The sequence below is a fragment of the Aspergillus chevalieri genome, chromosome 1 (assembly GCF_016861735.1).
Source record: "Aspergillus chevalieri M1 DNA, chromosome 1, nearly complete sequence".
NCBI lineage: Eukaryota > Fungi > Ascomycota > Eurotiomycetes > Eurotiales > Aspergillaceae > Aspergillus > Aspergillus chevalieri.
The window spans coordinates 1,482,332-1,498,095 of NC_057362.1; the positions used below are offsets into that span (position 1 = coordinate 1,482,332).

General features: G+C 49.2%; 4 protein-coding genes across 4 annotated transcripts; 3 read left to right on the plus strand and 1 right to left on the minus strand.

The window, feature by feature from the left end:
- Window positions 1-104: 104 nt before the first annotated feature.
- Window positions 105-3,492, minus strand: CDC4_1 (F-box/WD repeat-containing protein; the record flags this gene model as incomplete). Its single annotated transcript, XM_043280331.1, has 3 exons — window positions 105-233; window positions 287-2,965; window positions 3,064-3,492. The coding sequence occupies 3 exons, from the start codon at window positions 3,490-3,492 to the stop codon at window positions 105-107; spliced, it is 3,237 nt and encodes a 1,078-aa protein (XP_043131653.1).
- Window positions 3,493-5,094: 1,602 nt separating this feature from the next.
- HOP1 (putative meiosis specific protein Hop1) lies at window positions 5,095-7,817 on the plus strand (the record flags this gene model as incomplete). Its single annotated transcript, XM_043280342.1, has 8 exons — window positions 5,095-5,631; window positions 5,685-5,964; window positions 6,024-6,189; window positions 6,239-6,524; window positions 6,586-6,819; window positions 6,965-7,094; window positions 7,144-7,337; window positions 7,392-7,817. The coding sequence occupies 8 exons, from the start codon at window positions 5,095-5,097 to the stop codon at window positions 7,815-7,817; spliced, it is 2,253 nt and encodes a 750-aa protein (XP_043131654.1).
- A 2,387-nt stretch (window positions 7,818-10,204) lies between these two features.
- Window positions 10,205-12,559, plus strand: ACHE_10535S (uncharacterized protein; the record flags this gene model as incomplete). Its single annotated transcript, XM_043280353.1, has 1 exon — window positions 10,205-12,559. One exon carries the CDS (start codon window positions 10,205-10,207, stop codon window positions 12,557-12,559), a length of 2,355 nt encoding a protein of 784 aa, XP_043131655.1.
- Window positions 12,560-13,728: 1,169 nt separating this feature from the next.
- Window positions 13,729-15,283, plus strand: ACHE_10536S (putative UDP-galactose transporter; the record flags this gene model as incomplete). The annotated part of the gene is made up of 4 exons (XM_043280364.1): window positions 13,729-13,797; window positions 13,852-13,881; window positions 13,930-14,904; window positions 14,963-15,283. The coding sequence occupies 4 exons, from the start codon at window positions 13,729-13,731 to the stop codon at window positions 15,281-15,283; spliced, it is 1,395 nt and encodes a 464-aa protein (XP_043131656.1).
- Window positions 15,284-15,764: the final 481 nt, after the last annotated feature.

The window sequence follows — 15,764 nt, forward strand, 5'->3', positions numbered from 1 at the left end:
CCGCCTGTAGCCGAAATTGTGGCGTTCGAAGTCACTATGCTCCACGAGCAAGGCCGCTGCCTGATAATGTGATGTTAAAATCCGGTAAGATAGGATAAACATATTTAACCGTCCGACATGTCGTAATCTTCCTCGGCATAATCGCCGGTTTCTAGACCTCTTCGATTCACGACAATACGTTTCCCCAATTTCTCGGGTGGCTCTCCGTCACGGGAAGCGCCAAAGTCAAGGACCTGAAGAATCCGTTAGCATGTAGCCGTCAAAAAAGATATTCTCCCTGACTGACCTCGATGTAGGTTAAACTATCACGCTGCACTGCGGCAACGCACCTCCGATCATTGAACTTGACTTGCCAGACCCCGCTGAGGTCAGTGAGCAAGTTTCGGACGTGTTCTCCAGTCTGCACATCCCACATTTTCAGAGTTTGATCAGAACCCGAGATGACTTTTTGGCCATCGTGCTGAAAACATGTGATCGCACCGGTGTGGGCGCTCAACATGCTCTTACACCGGCCGGTTTCGGGGTCCCAAATTCTCAAAGTCGAATCCGCCGCTGCAGAGACAAGACGATCACATTTAAGATCAAGAAGACCGACAAGAGAAGTATGACCCTCAAGGTTGTACAGAAGAGATCCAGTCTCCAGCGACCACACCTTTACCAGGTTATCCATCGATCCACTGATACAACGGTTTCGCTCGTGGTCAAGAACCACGCTATACACCTTGGAAGTGTGTCCCTGAAGTCTGTGCACAGTTTCTCCGGTAGATATCCTCCAGACTCTCACAGTGCAATCATAGCTCCCACTCACTAGAGTATCTCCGTGAGCGGCGATGGCACGAACTGAGTGTTGATGGCCTGTGAGAGCACGAACAAAATAGGGGCAATCGGCATCGTCGACGTGAGGTCCGCTTTGGAAATAAAGCTGATCACCTGGCCGGGGAAGCTTCCACACCCGTAGGTTAGAATCACGGGAGCCAGTGATGATCAACGGCACCTTGGGCATCATTTCAACGGTGCCATCGGCCCTTTTCCCGACCTCTGATGGCAGTACGATCTGCAGACATCGCACGGTGGAAGTGTGACCATGGAAGATCTGGGTACATCTTGCTCTCTCGATGTCCCAAACCCTCACAGAGCGATCGGTAGACCCGGAAACAAGGGTATTGCCGTAATATTCGAGAGCCCAAACACCGCCTTCGTGGCCCTCTAAAGTGTTTCTCAAAGCGCCGGTCTTCGTATCATAAACGTTGATATTGGTGTCATCGCTTCCCGTAAGAATCTTGTCCGTATCGAATTGGAGACACGTGACAACGTGGCGATCATGCGCACGGAAGGCAAAATGTTTCGGCCGAACGTCCGGCCTCATCCAACCTTTATGAATGCAATGATGCCGCTGGTAAAGAGATTTGTACAGGTGAAGGCTACGGAGAGATGGCAAACCAACATCGGGGTATGGTACGGCTGCTGCGGCAGCACTAGCAGCAGCATATGGGCCTTCCGCCGTTGCAATATCGACTCTCAAGTCAGGGGTCTCCGAACGATCTGTCCCACTGGACGAGATCTTTCGCTTCGCATATTTGCGGGTTGATGTGCGAGTGGCAGCCTTTCTCTTCGACTGCCGAGTGACCAATATTCTGTCATTGTGCCCTGCTGCCTGCAACGAAGCCGAAGCAGAAGAGCCTGGACCGGAATTCAGAGGGAGAGATGTAGATAAATCCTTCTCGAAATCTTCATCTCCATTCGGGAACTGCCATCCCCAACCTTCTCTAATAGCGCGTTCTAACTCCCCTTCAGGGAGAACATAGCCATCCTGGTCCAGGAGCCCTTTCCAAGTCTTCTCATCGGAATTGATGATATGTCTCCATTTCTTTGACACCTGAGCCGCACGACACATGGTCGGAGCATCAAAATATTTGACGATGTTGAGACTCAATTCAAGCGGAAGCATGGATAAAAAGTCGCATTTCAGGGCCGGATTAACGACATTAGCGACAAAACGGAGAGTGGGTTTAGGACATCGACGGAGCAATTGGTACATGAGATACGTTTTAAACCCCTCAGGAACCGAGTCAAAAAAGTCCAGTACATTTGGCATGTCCATCAACGATGCCGTGGAACGTGGAACGTCGGCGCCCTTTGAGGATCGAGGAACATTGTTATCCAAGCTAGAATCTGTATCAACTCCCGCATCCTCTGTGGAATCAAAGGATGAATCGCCATTCATGGCATTCATGGCAGCCACGGGAGACAGACTAGGGCTCGGTAAGCACATATCTTGAGCAGCAACATTGTCAGCTGCCGTCCTCTGGGTGTTCGTATCAAGCGACTTGCGCTGTTGCGGAATTTGCACCGACACATTGTCTGACAGTCGGCTAGTAGGAGCTGCTCCTTCTTCTTCCTCTTCCTCTTCTTCATTCTCCACGCGGGCGCTAATGTCGTCCTGCAAAAGTTGCTTGTCCGAACTAAGCCCTGTTCCACGATCCAGCCGGGGGCTTTTTCCGGGGGCCACAAATCTGGTCCGCGCTGCATCCTTTCCCAGGAAAGATTTTAGATTCCCTTGAGACTCAACTTCAGAAGACAGAGGCGAACGTAATTGTGAGGCTCTTCGTGGAAGGGCTGCGCTATGAATCCTTCGTCTTGGAAATGCACTCCCAGCATTGAAACTGTTATTCTCCGTCTCTGGTGTTGCTAGCCCGTCCACCGCCGGAGCACGAGATCGGGATAAGCGGGCGGCAGGCTCTGATGGAACCCGAGAACGCGTCCGGGGTATACTCGGTTGTGCCTCTGGGATCGATACTGGAGAGACTGGTCGACGTCTTAAACTTGACGGGTGACTCGACGGGTGGCTAGATAACCTGGTGTGGGCATTGCGTCGAGTATGTCCGGTATCATTAGGCGTGGTGAAGGATGCCACAGACCGGAGTAAGCCATTCGAGGTTTTGAGCGCGTCATTCCTTTCTCTCGTCTATAAAATGCGTCAGTCATTGTGAAGTGACAGGGAAGCCACTTCCAAAAAAAAAAAAAAAAAGGCGTAGCATTCATCGTGTGGATTATACAACATACCTCGTTAACAGCACTTAGGGTATCCTCAGGCTCGTTGAAAACCACGGATTTCCCTCCCAGCTCAAATTTGATGTTTCTTAGAGAGTTAGGAGTAGGTGAGGCCGCCAACGGATAAAGCTTGGTATCTAAATTTCTTGTTGCCCGAGGTGGTTTGATAATCAAGGGAGGAAAGGTCGTTGTTGTCGTGGTCGTGGTGGTCACAACAGTGGTCTGAGTGGCAGGCGCGAAGGAAAATTGACCAAACGAGCCATCCACTTGAGTATTGTCACCGTTGTCCATTTCACGTTTTCGAGACTGGCGATGGCGAGAAGAAGAAGAAAGATGGGAAGATGGTGGCTCGAGGGGCGCCAAAGACGCGTCCGTGGGTGCAGGCGCTGATTGCGAGTCGACTTCAACAACGTCGATGGCAGTGGAGGCGTTTGAAGTCATGGTCTAGGGACCCTAGACCCAGTTTCCAAATTCCAAAATGAAATGATAATAATGAAATATGCACAGTATGCTGGTGTCCACGGGTTTGTACGGGGGAGGGAGTATCTAATCAAGGGAAAGCGGGCCGTCGGTGTTGAAAAAAAATGGGGCTACCCCGTCAGTGACTGTAACTGACTGTTTGAAAGGGAGCACCGGTGGTTTAGAGCATGGCGAGGAGAGCAACGAGAACGTGTTGAGAAGTTATTTGTTGTGATAAGAACAGGTAATGTGAGTTTTTTGGGAGTCGAGTGGTGGGAACGAGGGGGTAAAAAAAAAAAAAGAAAAGAAGAGAAAGCGAGCTGACAGGGAGAGAAAGAAGAAAAGAGGTTTAGTTTTGGGCGGCGGCGGAGAAGAGGGAATGGCGCGGGCGCTGAGCGGTGGTTGGTCGTGCCTCCTTCCGGGTGTGGTGGGCGTTCTCCGAGGCTCCGCAATATTTGGGGCTTATTTATGTTTCTTTTGACAAAAGATAGAGAAAGATTCAGTGATGATAATGAAGAATAATAACTGAAGATATAAATAAATCGACAAGACATGACTTGACATAATAAAGAAAAGGGAAACATCACGTGATGGAGTACAATATTCTAAAAAGAAGAGGCAAAGAGACGGCGGTTGGAGATTTTGCCGTCCATCCAGACGGCCCTACGAGTGATACTCAGTCTACAGTACGGAATAACCGCACTAAAATATATCCTCCGACTACTATTTCAAACACTGGCCGTTGACTTGCATATGATATCTCCTATAGACTGCACGATTTCAGGTCTTATTTTAACCTGAGTGCATACACGTGACCTGGTGGGGGCGATAACAGCCCTGCTCGATGGCTCCATAGCATCACTTGCAGGATATAGATTGAGGTACATACTTGAGAGGATTCTACTACTATTTAATATAGATGGACTATCCAGTTCATTCTCGAGAACATTTCCATCACGGGGCCATGCTCGTTTTCTGGTCCATAATGAAAGAGAGACCATGGGAGTAACCCGTGTATATTCCCAAGGTATTCCCCTGAGAATTTCTTTTCGGTTCTTTTGCCGAACCTATCCGCTCCTATAGATTCATCATCCTGTTTAGTGTAAGGTTCAATCTGTCTCGGTACCAATATATATCCTAGACTGAGATATGGTGTGGACAGAAGAACAGTGCATTGATTCATAAGCAGTCAGTTCCAGTTTATTGACTGTCCACTAGTCACTGTGACCCTTATGTTGGCAAGGCAGTATATTAGCCTGACTATATTGGTGCTGCTGACGTGGGTAGCTAATATGTCGAGCTATCTATATATCCTCTTTTTGACCATAATATTCGATATAAACAGTAAAGCCCAAAAAGAGAAATAATAAAAGGAGTAAAGATGTAGAAGTATTCTGTGTTTTTGATTGACGTTATGCTACTATGCTCCCAAAAATCCCCGTGACCTGCGTGCGAATGACACCCATCTCTCCAACTTCTTCGACCAAGTCATTTTGCAATCGTCCCTCTTATCATCACAACAACAACAACAATCGTCATTCCACCCGTTTGCTACACTATCTTGCATTCTAACTATTACCAAACATGGCTCGTATCAAATATACTGGACCACTATCAACGGTTCAGTTACAACGAACCCCAGTTCAAAAGCAGACGCAAGCCGAATTTCAAGAGGTATCCCGGTTGAAGTTGCAAGAGTGTCTTGCTGTGAGGCAGCAGCAAAGCATGGAGATGGTACAGATCATGTTACATGTATCTGTAAGTTCCTTGTTTACCCTTTCCCTCCATGTCTATGAGATTCTGACTTCGAGTCTCCTCTCCTTAGTTCGGAACGTTGTTTTATCTTCGGTTTGCAAGCCCTCTATCACAATCCGCGGTGATCGTTCGAGTCTGATGGCTATCAACAGGGAGTTCTTGCCGCTCGGAAGTTTCGATGATCGTGATCTGAAGCAAACACAACGAGAACAAAAATATTCGTACGAGGAATTCATCAATGGAAGAACGCGCACAGAGAGCCCCGAGATTCAGGACCTTGGTGTCGGTAAAGGAAAAAGGGGCCAGCCTCTGAAAATTATCCTTCGCAACTCAGATCCCAAGGCAGACATGGTACTTGATCTGTTGGTAAGATCCTGGGCTCCCTTAATTTCTCATCTCGTGGTCTTTAACAAGGCCAGGAACACGGAGTCTTTGACGCGCTCAGCAAGAACTACCTCGAAGCCATCCAATTGACTGTCCTTGTCGACAAGGACGAGCCACAAAATGTGTTGGAGACATACACATTCTCGTTTAAATATACAGGGGCACGTGGTGATGTGAATAGCCGCTTGGAAAGCCTATCCCTGGATCCTGTGGGTTGCGTTGCCGATATGAAGTCTGCGCAGACAGCGCGAACTGGATTGGAAATGATAGTCAGACGCCTTATTACGTTGAGTACTTTTCTTCCAGCCCTGCCAAGTACGTACTACCTTTCGACATGATGCTAGACAGCCCTGTGCTAACGAGTGAGTGTCCAGACAAGCGCAATCTAGGAATCCACTTGTTCTATACCGAAGACTGCCCGCCTGAGTACGAGCCCCCCGGATTCGCCAAATCGACAAACGATACTTTCAAGTACCCCTTCAATGAGAACTGGCAGAGGGAAACCCAGTCCTGTGGTACAATGGATAGCGGGTGTCATACGTAAGTGGTTAGCCTTGACGCTGCTGCTTCGAGTGCTGATAGTGGGTAGCGTTGGTCTTAACGTGACCTCGCTCAAGTGGACTGGACCGGACCCCGAAGGCTCGGAAGCTCTACCTAAAATCCCTTCTCAAATCGAGTACAATGATAAAGTACAGCGAGCAGCTGAAATTGGGCTTACGAGCGAAGAAATTCCCAACCCCATGTTGAGTCGAGATGGTACAGTCGCAGAAACGCCAACTCCTCAATCATCAATGTTAACCTGGACTTTGATAGGTAGTTTTCTGGAAGCGACTCAAGAGACTGCAGAAAGACGAAAGCTGCAGATGATGATCCCTGTGAGGCCCTTGTAATGATGGATTGTTCCATATATGTACTAATCAATTGGCAAAGACACAGGCATCATCTTATCCAGACAGCGATCTCGTTCCCACACAACCAATCTATACAGTCTCTGCGACCGATACTGGAGGAGTAAATATGGACCACAATATGCGCCTTTTACAAAAGAAGGCACTTCAAATCGAAGACTTCTCACGCATGCAGATTTCGAGGCTTGCGAGAGAAACAGAGGACCTGGCCAATGGGTTGATCAAATGCCAATGTGGCTGGGATGGAGAGGAGCCCGAAATGGTACGTCCTATTCAAGTAATATGACTTAGATAACTAAGATGGCCAGATTACATGTTCATTCTGTCATACGCGTCAGCATTTGCTTTGCTATGGTTTTGAGAACTCCAATGATTCTAGAATTCCTGATTCCCATGCATGCTATCAGTGTCTCCTCGAACCAGACGAAACCCAGTTGCTGCATGAAATGCATACCCTCGTTCTCCTGAGGCGAGCGTTGAAGATCATCCTGGATGAGGGATTTCCCAGCAAGACATCCATTTTCACCCAAAAGCTTCGTAAGGGAATGATCGTCGCATTTGTTGGGAGCGTACTAACTCGAGATAGACTGCAATGGACAGACAGTCGTTCAGATCACCGATCTCCTACGTAAGCATAAGTTTCTCCAACCGACTCCTGGTTCCAAGAGCAAAGGATTCCTGCAGAAAGGACTGCCCAAGTTCGTCGTGCCTAGCGCCGAGGATACCCGGAAGAGGATGCAACACGAGATTCTGCACCCGTTTGCGAAGATCTACCATCATGTAGGTAAGCGCTGTGGAAGCGAGTGAGGATAGCCTTCTGACTGCCTCTTGCAGTATGTTTCACAGGATACGGGTTCCATTCCCGGCGCAAAACTTATCACAGATGATCAGCAAATGTCTCAAGGACCAGCATCTTCGATGGATGATGGTCGTGCATATGGCCAGGGACCACAATCCTCGAACGCCGAGGGTAACAGGAGCCCAGGCCACAAAAGAAGACACACCCAGATGGAGAGCAATGGCCAAATGGAGCGTCAGGATGTCCTTCGACCGACTACCAGTCTCGGAAACCGAAGCGACAAATTTGGAAGGGGCATGATGACCAGTGACCGGATTCGTCCCCAACCTGAAACACCCACTAGTCGACACCAATCGGATAAGAACCATCTGCGACGTAGCAGCCGAAAGAGGCGCAAGATTAGCAATTACACCCAATTGATTGATGTTGGAGCGGCTAGCAGTGGTGATGAAAGCAGTTGAAACGCACCAAACTGGAACATGCATATGAGGTTCGGGGCGTTTCCATTTCTATCAAGGTCGAACGCCGGCAGGTAGCTAAATCGGGACAAGCTTGCACCAAGTACGGTAACTACTGGGTACATGAAACAGGCGAGCTAGGCGCAAAAGTTTGTGCGGGTACGGAACATACCGAATGAAGTCTCCCCTTTCTTCATTCTCCTTTTAACGATGCTGTTCATGATGTGTGGTTTATTTTTAAGATGCCAACCTGGAGCTCACGCGTTATGTTACTCGTACTCCGGAATATATGGTTGTTTGTTTGTATGCATATTTCCGGGTGCCTTTTTCTCGACAGATGTACGATTACCCTGTGTGTATATTTAGAATCGCATGCATAAATGACACGGAAGATTACTACCAGTCGGATCGGGCGTTTGCAGCCTTCGGATGTTGATCGAGCATGCAGAGTAGTGTTGAATTCGATAATATACGAAATCTGGACACCACGGTCGTATCTCACGTATAACACGCCAGACACGCTAAGATTCAAGATTTAAGTCGGGCAACAAATCACCAAAACGCAATCGAGCTAAGCGCCAGGAGGAATTCCGAAGGGAACTAGATGTGCAGAACGTGTAAGATTCCGAAGTTGTCTGTAGTGCTACCACTACGAACGCCATAGTTGGGCCGGCGCGATTGAGAAGATTTTTGCCTTTATTTTTGTTCCTGTTATCGGGACGAGTCATGACGGTTCCTAGCGAGGAATGTCGATCGACTCGAGGGTTTCAGACGACTGCGGGAGGAATTCTTCCCATATATATATATATCATAATATCACTATATTCTTATTTTTTTTTATATTTTTTTTCGCAGTAATCCAGTAACTATCAAAACATTAAGTAGTACGTATGCCGAGGAGAGTACAATTGGAGGTGAGTGGGAAATGCCTCCCCCTGAACCGGCAATTGACATGGCCCAGAGTTCGATGGAAGGTTAGTAGCTTCTGTTTCGGATGGTTCCAAGTTGCTGGAGAGTTTATAGTTTATCCAAGCGCGAACTCAATTAATGTTGGAGACTATTCTGCACCGAGAAGGTAAATAACAACACAACAACAATTTAACTACGTGATTGAGACTCCATACTTGTACAGAAGACACACGAGGGTAAACAGGGGCGAGGACCACAATTTGTCAAACCTCACTCCACTAACCTACCAGGATGTCATAACTAGTACTAGTGTACTAACTGCTAATTGCAAGTGGGTGGGCAAGAGGAATCCTAGCCATTCGGGTGATCTGGGAGATCTCGGAAGGCAAGACAATTAAACCTCCAAACTCTGCTAGATTGCGAAGAAGTGAATGGGTGTGCTCTGATGGCGCTCTGATCCTCTACCATCCACGGAACCCCATCAATTATTGTCGTCGATCGGATGGCAAATATTGCTCTGGAGCCATCTCAGAACGATCAGAACCATCTTGTTGGTGAAGCAGAGGCAAAAAGATGTACAATAGTGGGCAATAGTCGGAAATCAATGGAATTGTCTGCATTGCGCATTGCACTGGCATAGAGTTAGCCTACAGTAGTGTAACTCAGGAGGCTTGGTGGCTTCAGTCTGACGGAAATAATAATACTATTAGCCTTTGGATGATCTTCTGGGGCTCTCCTTTTGGGATTTATATACTACTGACTGACTCTGGTTTGTTTCCCTGGTCCTTGCGTTCTTCGTCTCTTTTCTTGGGGATTTTCGCTGAGTACCTCCGTTTGGGGTTCCCCTTAAGCTGCCGTCTCTCTTCTCTCTTTTCTCACTCTTTTGTTCTGCTCCTTCAATCATTTTGTTCTTTCTTTCATCCTCTTCACTCCTTTACTCCTGCATACTTTTCATTTATTTCCTTTTTCAATTGTTTTGTGTGTTTTGCCCGAGTTATTCTTCCTAGACTTCCGACATCATTGCTGCCTCGGCATCCCCAACTCTCCCTCAACTCTCCCTCTCAATTCGACTTTTCCGTCGAAGGTAGACTTAATTCCTCTTCCTCGAGGAAACTGAGAAAGAGTCGACAAACATCCCCGCAGAACATACCCTAGTACACCCTCCGACCGGTCGACCGTACCTGGCCGTTCTAAACGTCAGCACCGCTCGCTATCCGTGGTACCTGGTGGAGGAACCTGAGATGACGACCGGCGACAACAAATAATCGTTTTTGGTTGCACCTGTTCGCGACTTAATTAGAATCTACAGACTTTATTCACGGTCTCGTTCGTTCTTGTCAGTGGACCAGTTCGTGCGATTTGTGTTGAAGTGGAATTGGCCGGACTTTTGACTACGGAAATCCCACACGCTCGCAAACCACCCTTAAATCCATACACAACTCTCAATTGACGGCTCGTCGACCAAATCACATTCTGTCACAATGGCCAGAGATCCACAATCCCTCCAACTCCCGTTGCGGTCCTCCAATGCCAATGTCGACAACTTTGACGACAACCAGGAAGACCTCCGTTCGGAAAAAGCCAACAACAGAACCTCCAAGGCTCAGAAGATCTTGGGTACCGCTGAGGCCCCTATCCAGCAGAGTAATTCGCCCCGAGATGATGCTAGCAGCCAGAAGAGGCGCACACGCCGGCCAAGCTTCATGAAGGGCGGCGGCTTCGTGCCTTTCCCCACGATCAACGCCGACGATGGCATGGCTCAGCAGAATCAACCACAGCTGCGTGTTCGCGCATCCTCGCCGCTTCTGATTAACACCCAGGACGCTGCTGCTTCTAACCCGAAGAAAACTGTGCATCAGTCCGGCTCCGCTTCCACCCTCTTCTCCTACTTCAACTCCCGCGATTCAACCACCGCCACCACCATTGGAAGCCCGACGGATCCCAAACCCGCACCCTCCTCCATCTCCCTCAGTTCGTCCAAAAACTCGGCCAAGGACTCCAAGCGCAAGCTCCGCCCTCCCCGCATTGATCTCTCCCTTTTGTTCCCAAAACCAAAACCTGAGAAACCTGCCGATGCGCCGATGTTGTCTCCGCAGCGCATGGTCCATTCTCCGGCTCCCCTCTCCGCCCTTGGCGAGTTCCCCAAATCGACCAACTCTGATACTAGGTCTTCGGGGAGGAGACACACAGAGACACAATCTCAAACGGATCTACCTACAACGGCAGGACCACCACCGGCGGCCATTCCCAGACCTGGTAGTCACCGTTCTACCCCCGCCAACCGGTCTTCTGCTATTTCGACCGACACTAGGAACACGGAGTTCCTTGAGCCTTCGCTTCAGCGCACCGTTAGGACAAACGAAATGGACATGGCGCTCCAGAACTACTCCGAACAGCAGGCAGCCTCAGAACGTGCTCAGTCTGATGCTGCATCGAGTATTTACTCCAGAAGCCGTGACCAATTGCATAGCAGCAGGGCCAAGTCCGACAGGAGCACCGGTAGGGTGTCGTCCAATGGCTCTGCGGGTGGCTGGAGTAAGGAGACTTACTTGTCGCCCAAGTCGCAGCCACGCCCGGCACGCCGGCGCCAGTCGCCCCCGCGCGATCAATGGCCAGCTCCGCCGTCACGACGAGAGATTGACACTTCGTCCATGTCCAAGAAAAGCAGCAAGAGCATGTTGGCCAACTCGGATCTCAACATCTCTAGTGTCCTCTGTTTGTCTTCCTCGGAAGACGAGGACGACCATGACGAGGAACTGCCGAGCGATCGAACGGGCGTCAGTCATCTCATGAGGGATAGTGTCACCACCTATGGTGAATTCGAGCCCGAGATCTGCACCGCTTCAGCAGCCCAGGCCACCAGAGGTCCGACCGTCCGGCGACTTGATCTCCGACAGGCCGCGGCTGTCAAACATCGGGGTCCCACCATGCTGATGAGTCCTTCCATTCACCGGAATGGTTCCATGTCCACAGTTCGATCCTCATATATCGGTCGGAGACCCCCCAGTGGTATTCCTACCATCTCAGAACCGGACATCAGTGACCACTTCCCCGCGCCTGGCGGTAACGGGCGTGCCTCGGCGGCATCCCGGGAGATCAAACAGACCAATCGTCGCAGCCGAGTCATCGCGGTTACAAGACAAGAGGAGAATCTCCTCGAAGCCATGCGGCAACGAAGGGGCAAAGTCACGCCTAGTCTCTTCAACGAAACACGATTCAGCCAGAATACGATCGCTACCCATCGCTCTAATCCTAACCTTAATCACCATAATAATACTGATAATAACTCGCACGCCATCGACACCGACAAAGAGTCTATGCTGTCTGCTGCGCCCTCGCGCGACTCTCTGTACAGCGCTGACATGTCCTTTCTGCGTCTGAGCGCGAGCATCCCGTCATATACGACGGCGACCACGGCCACGAATGATAGAAACAACAACCACTCCCGGTCAGATCAAGGTGCAGCACACCTGGATAAAGACAGTCACCCTTTCCAGGGCGCGGCTTCTGATGCTGAACAGAAAACCCTTAATTCACCCCGCGCTAGCCTTGTCTACTCTGAAAGCCTCCCCTCTCCCGCGACCAGCGGTGCGTCTCCCCTGACGCCGACGCTACCGATTCATCGCTTCTCGCCGCTGCCCGGCCAGCAACACTCTTCTCCAACCCGCTCTCTTCCTACCACTGCGCAAAACGACCAGCGCCGGCACTCGCGCCGTCGCACTGATAGCAGCGAAGCGATCGTGCTGGGCGAGGCGACTGAAGGGTCGGCCAAGGAGACCGACGAGTTCCCGATCTGGGCATTGGGCTGGAACCATGACCTGGCGGCTGTTCACTAAATGCTCTCACCCTCCCTCTCTTTCAATTCTCCTTTTCCTTTCATTGTAATTTATTTCCTTTCTTATTTTATTTTTACCACTTATGCTTTACCGGCTATGCTGCCGCGTCAATCGCTTAAACTCGATCTCGACCTCAACGTTTCTACGGTTTCCTTTTTTGTGACATACGGCAGAATGCGCCGCTGCTTTTTGGATCTAATTTTTTTTCTACGTTGTTACTTGTAATGCAGCTTGATAGTGTACATTAATGGCATATTGGATTGGGTGGTGTACTGTATTTCTGAAGGGGTTGGAATAGATTGGTTACATTAAAATATGGTCTCTTGAACTATACAAGTAAACAGCTGCAAATAGGATCCTACTGCTCCATGTCTTCAAGATCACAAATGGTCTGACGCGCATTTCCTGCAACCAGCTTTAATTGCGGGGTGTACCACTTGCACCATTGATCCATCTTTTCTGGTAAACAGACAGCAATTTACAAGTACATACTTGTATAGGATTAATTAAGAAAGGCGGGGATATCCAACCCACCTAGCCCTACTGCCCCCTGTGTTTGCTTCTATTGTGACACTGTCTCTTTTACTACTTTCCTGGGTCTTTCCATTTGTCCCTGTAGCAATACTACAGAGTACATAAATCCGTGGTACTCATCAGGTCCAAGTGTAATCGTTACAGATCCCGTGACGCCAGCCCCACACCGCCTTGATTTTCTGCCCAAGATTATCTTTCGGGTGATACACGATACACCCAACTTTCCCCCAGATGAGATCCATCTGGGACTTTTCCGATGTAATCTTTTTGTCTGTCTTTCTATCTTTGTCTGCTGGCTTATTACTTTACAACATTGGGACTACCAGTACTCGATACTACCTCGTTGAACACGTCAACCATCTTCCCACCCACCGACTGTCTCATTACGTTTTGAACCTTTTCTTGAAACTCTGATCTGTCGATCGGTCTGGCCCCAGTTTTTGTTGGCCGCCGACCTAGGGCCGCCTATGAACAACCTCTCCTTTTAGCCCACGCGCGCAGCTATCCCACGCTGTCATTCTGCACTTCAATTGTCCACCAAGAAAATCTTCCGAAGAAACATTAATCTTATACCGACTATTTACGAATATATATACACATATTACATATCTTGAAGGGAATCGGTTCCGGTGACTATGGGAGAGCGCATGCAACGCCAGCCGCCGGGGTCGGTGTCGGTGGTGAGGCATTCTTCATGGATCCTGGTATGACGATATGGCCTCGAATTGCTTGCAGAACTTGCTAATCCACCTGTCTAGTTGGCGATACAGTACACTGCATTTGTGTTGGTAAGTTGTCATGACAATACTGCAGAGCAAGATGGCTGACCGGTTCAGCTGCTGCATTACTCTAGAATCATGCCACTAGAAGATGGTAAACGATACCTGACTTCGACCGCCGTCGTTCTGAATGAAGTGGTGAAGCTTGCCGTTTCCCTCACCATGGCTCTCTACGAAGTCTCTACAACCGCACCGCCGTCGATGCCCGCGACGTCGCTTTTCTTCTCCGTTGTTAGCGCCGTCTTCTCGGGCGACAGCTGGAAGCTAGCCTTACCAGCTTGTCTGTATACTCTTGCGAACTCGTTACAATACATTGGGCTTTCGAATTTGTCAGCAGCGACGTTTCAGGTCACATACCAGTTGAAATTGGTTTTCGCGGCCATTTTCAGTCTTGGACTGTTACGGAAGACAGTTCCCCTCCGCAACTGGGCATTGCTTCTATTGCTTCTTGTCGGTGTTGCATTTGTGCAGCTGCAAGATGGCGGCCCTAAGGATGAAAGTGCGCTGGAGGAGGAAACTGCCCGCATCGCCTTTCCCCGATCGCTGGAAGAGTGGCGGGAGGTCCAAGCAGGTGGCAATATCTACAAACGTTCTGCGACATACGAGGGTATCGAAGAGGACATGTTGACCGCCTTCCCACGGCTGAACGGGGCAGTTGGCTTGTTCGCCACCCTCGGTGCATGTGCTGCGTCAGCTCTTGCGGGCGTCTACTTTGAAAAAGTGCTCAGGGATAGCGCCAAGTCGACGTCGCCTTGGGTCCGCAATTTGCAACTGGCTTTTTACTCTATCTTTCCAGCTCTTTTTATCGGAGTCGCATTTCTGGATGGCGAAGATGTGGCTGCCAATGGCTTCTTCCAGGGTTACAATTGGGCTGTTTGGTCTACCGTCATTGTCCAGGCATTGGGGGGCATTGCTACATCTTTTAGCATCATTTATGCAAACACGGTTGCGCGAAGTCTTGCGACCACGGCTAGTATCGTTCTGAGCACCGTGGGGAGCGTTTGCTTGTTTGACTTTGAAGTCAACGGTTACGTATGTTCACCCTCTACCTTTTTCTCATTGGGGAAAAGATACTAACGTTGTGGTACAGTTCCTTGTGGGTACCGCCACAGTTCTTGCAGCAATCTATCTGTACGGGGAGCCGAGCGCGGGATACCCCTGGCATGCCCAGGCTAAGATGCAGGGTGGACGCCCGCCACCAATTCGTATCGACTCATATGAGAAAGACGCCCTAGGAGAGGCATCGCCAGTATCTGCCCCGAACGAAATCTCTATTAAACTCCCAACAACACCGTTCCTGTCAGACGCTGGTCTGTCGACATCCCGTCCTACGTCCCCGGGACAGGTGAGAGTCAGCTCCTCTCGGAACGCTAGTGGGAGCTACTTTGATAGAAGTTCGCATGACGCTTGAGAGTGTTTTGATGGTGTTGCACTATGCACGTTGTATGGGGGATGTAATGATCATAATTTCTTGGAAGTAGATAGGAACAAAAGCAAAATGGAGATACGGGTGAAGATGACGATGATATCAGATATTTAATATCCGAGCCACGATGAATATGTGTTTTCGATTCTTCTGTTGATTTATTGGTTTTATTATGGTGATTGTTTAGCAAGGACTCAAGGCGTTGACACTGATGGGTTGATATAGCATCGAGGAAAACGGATATTAAATTGACAAACTAATGGAATTATGGATAATAATCAAGAATAATTATCATATGGTTCATATACAATTTTGGTCTTTTACAGACCACATTATGCCCTCCTGCCAACTCTGCTATTGGTTCACGTGCCCTTAGGATGACTCCCAAACTTCTCCCTCTTCAACCAACCCACTTCATCCCAGCCCTCACTAAATCATCAATTTACTCCCATTTCCATCCCCAAAT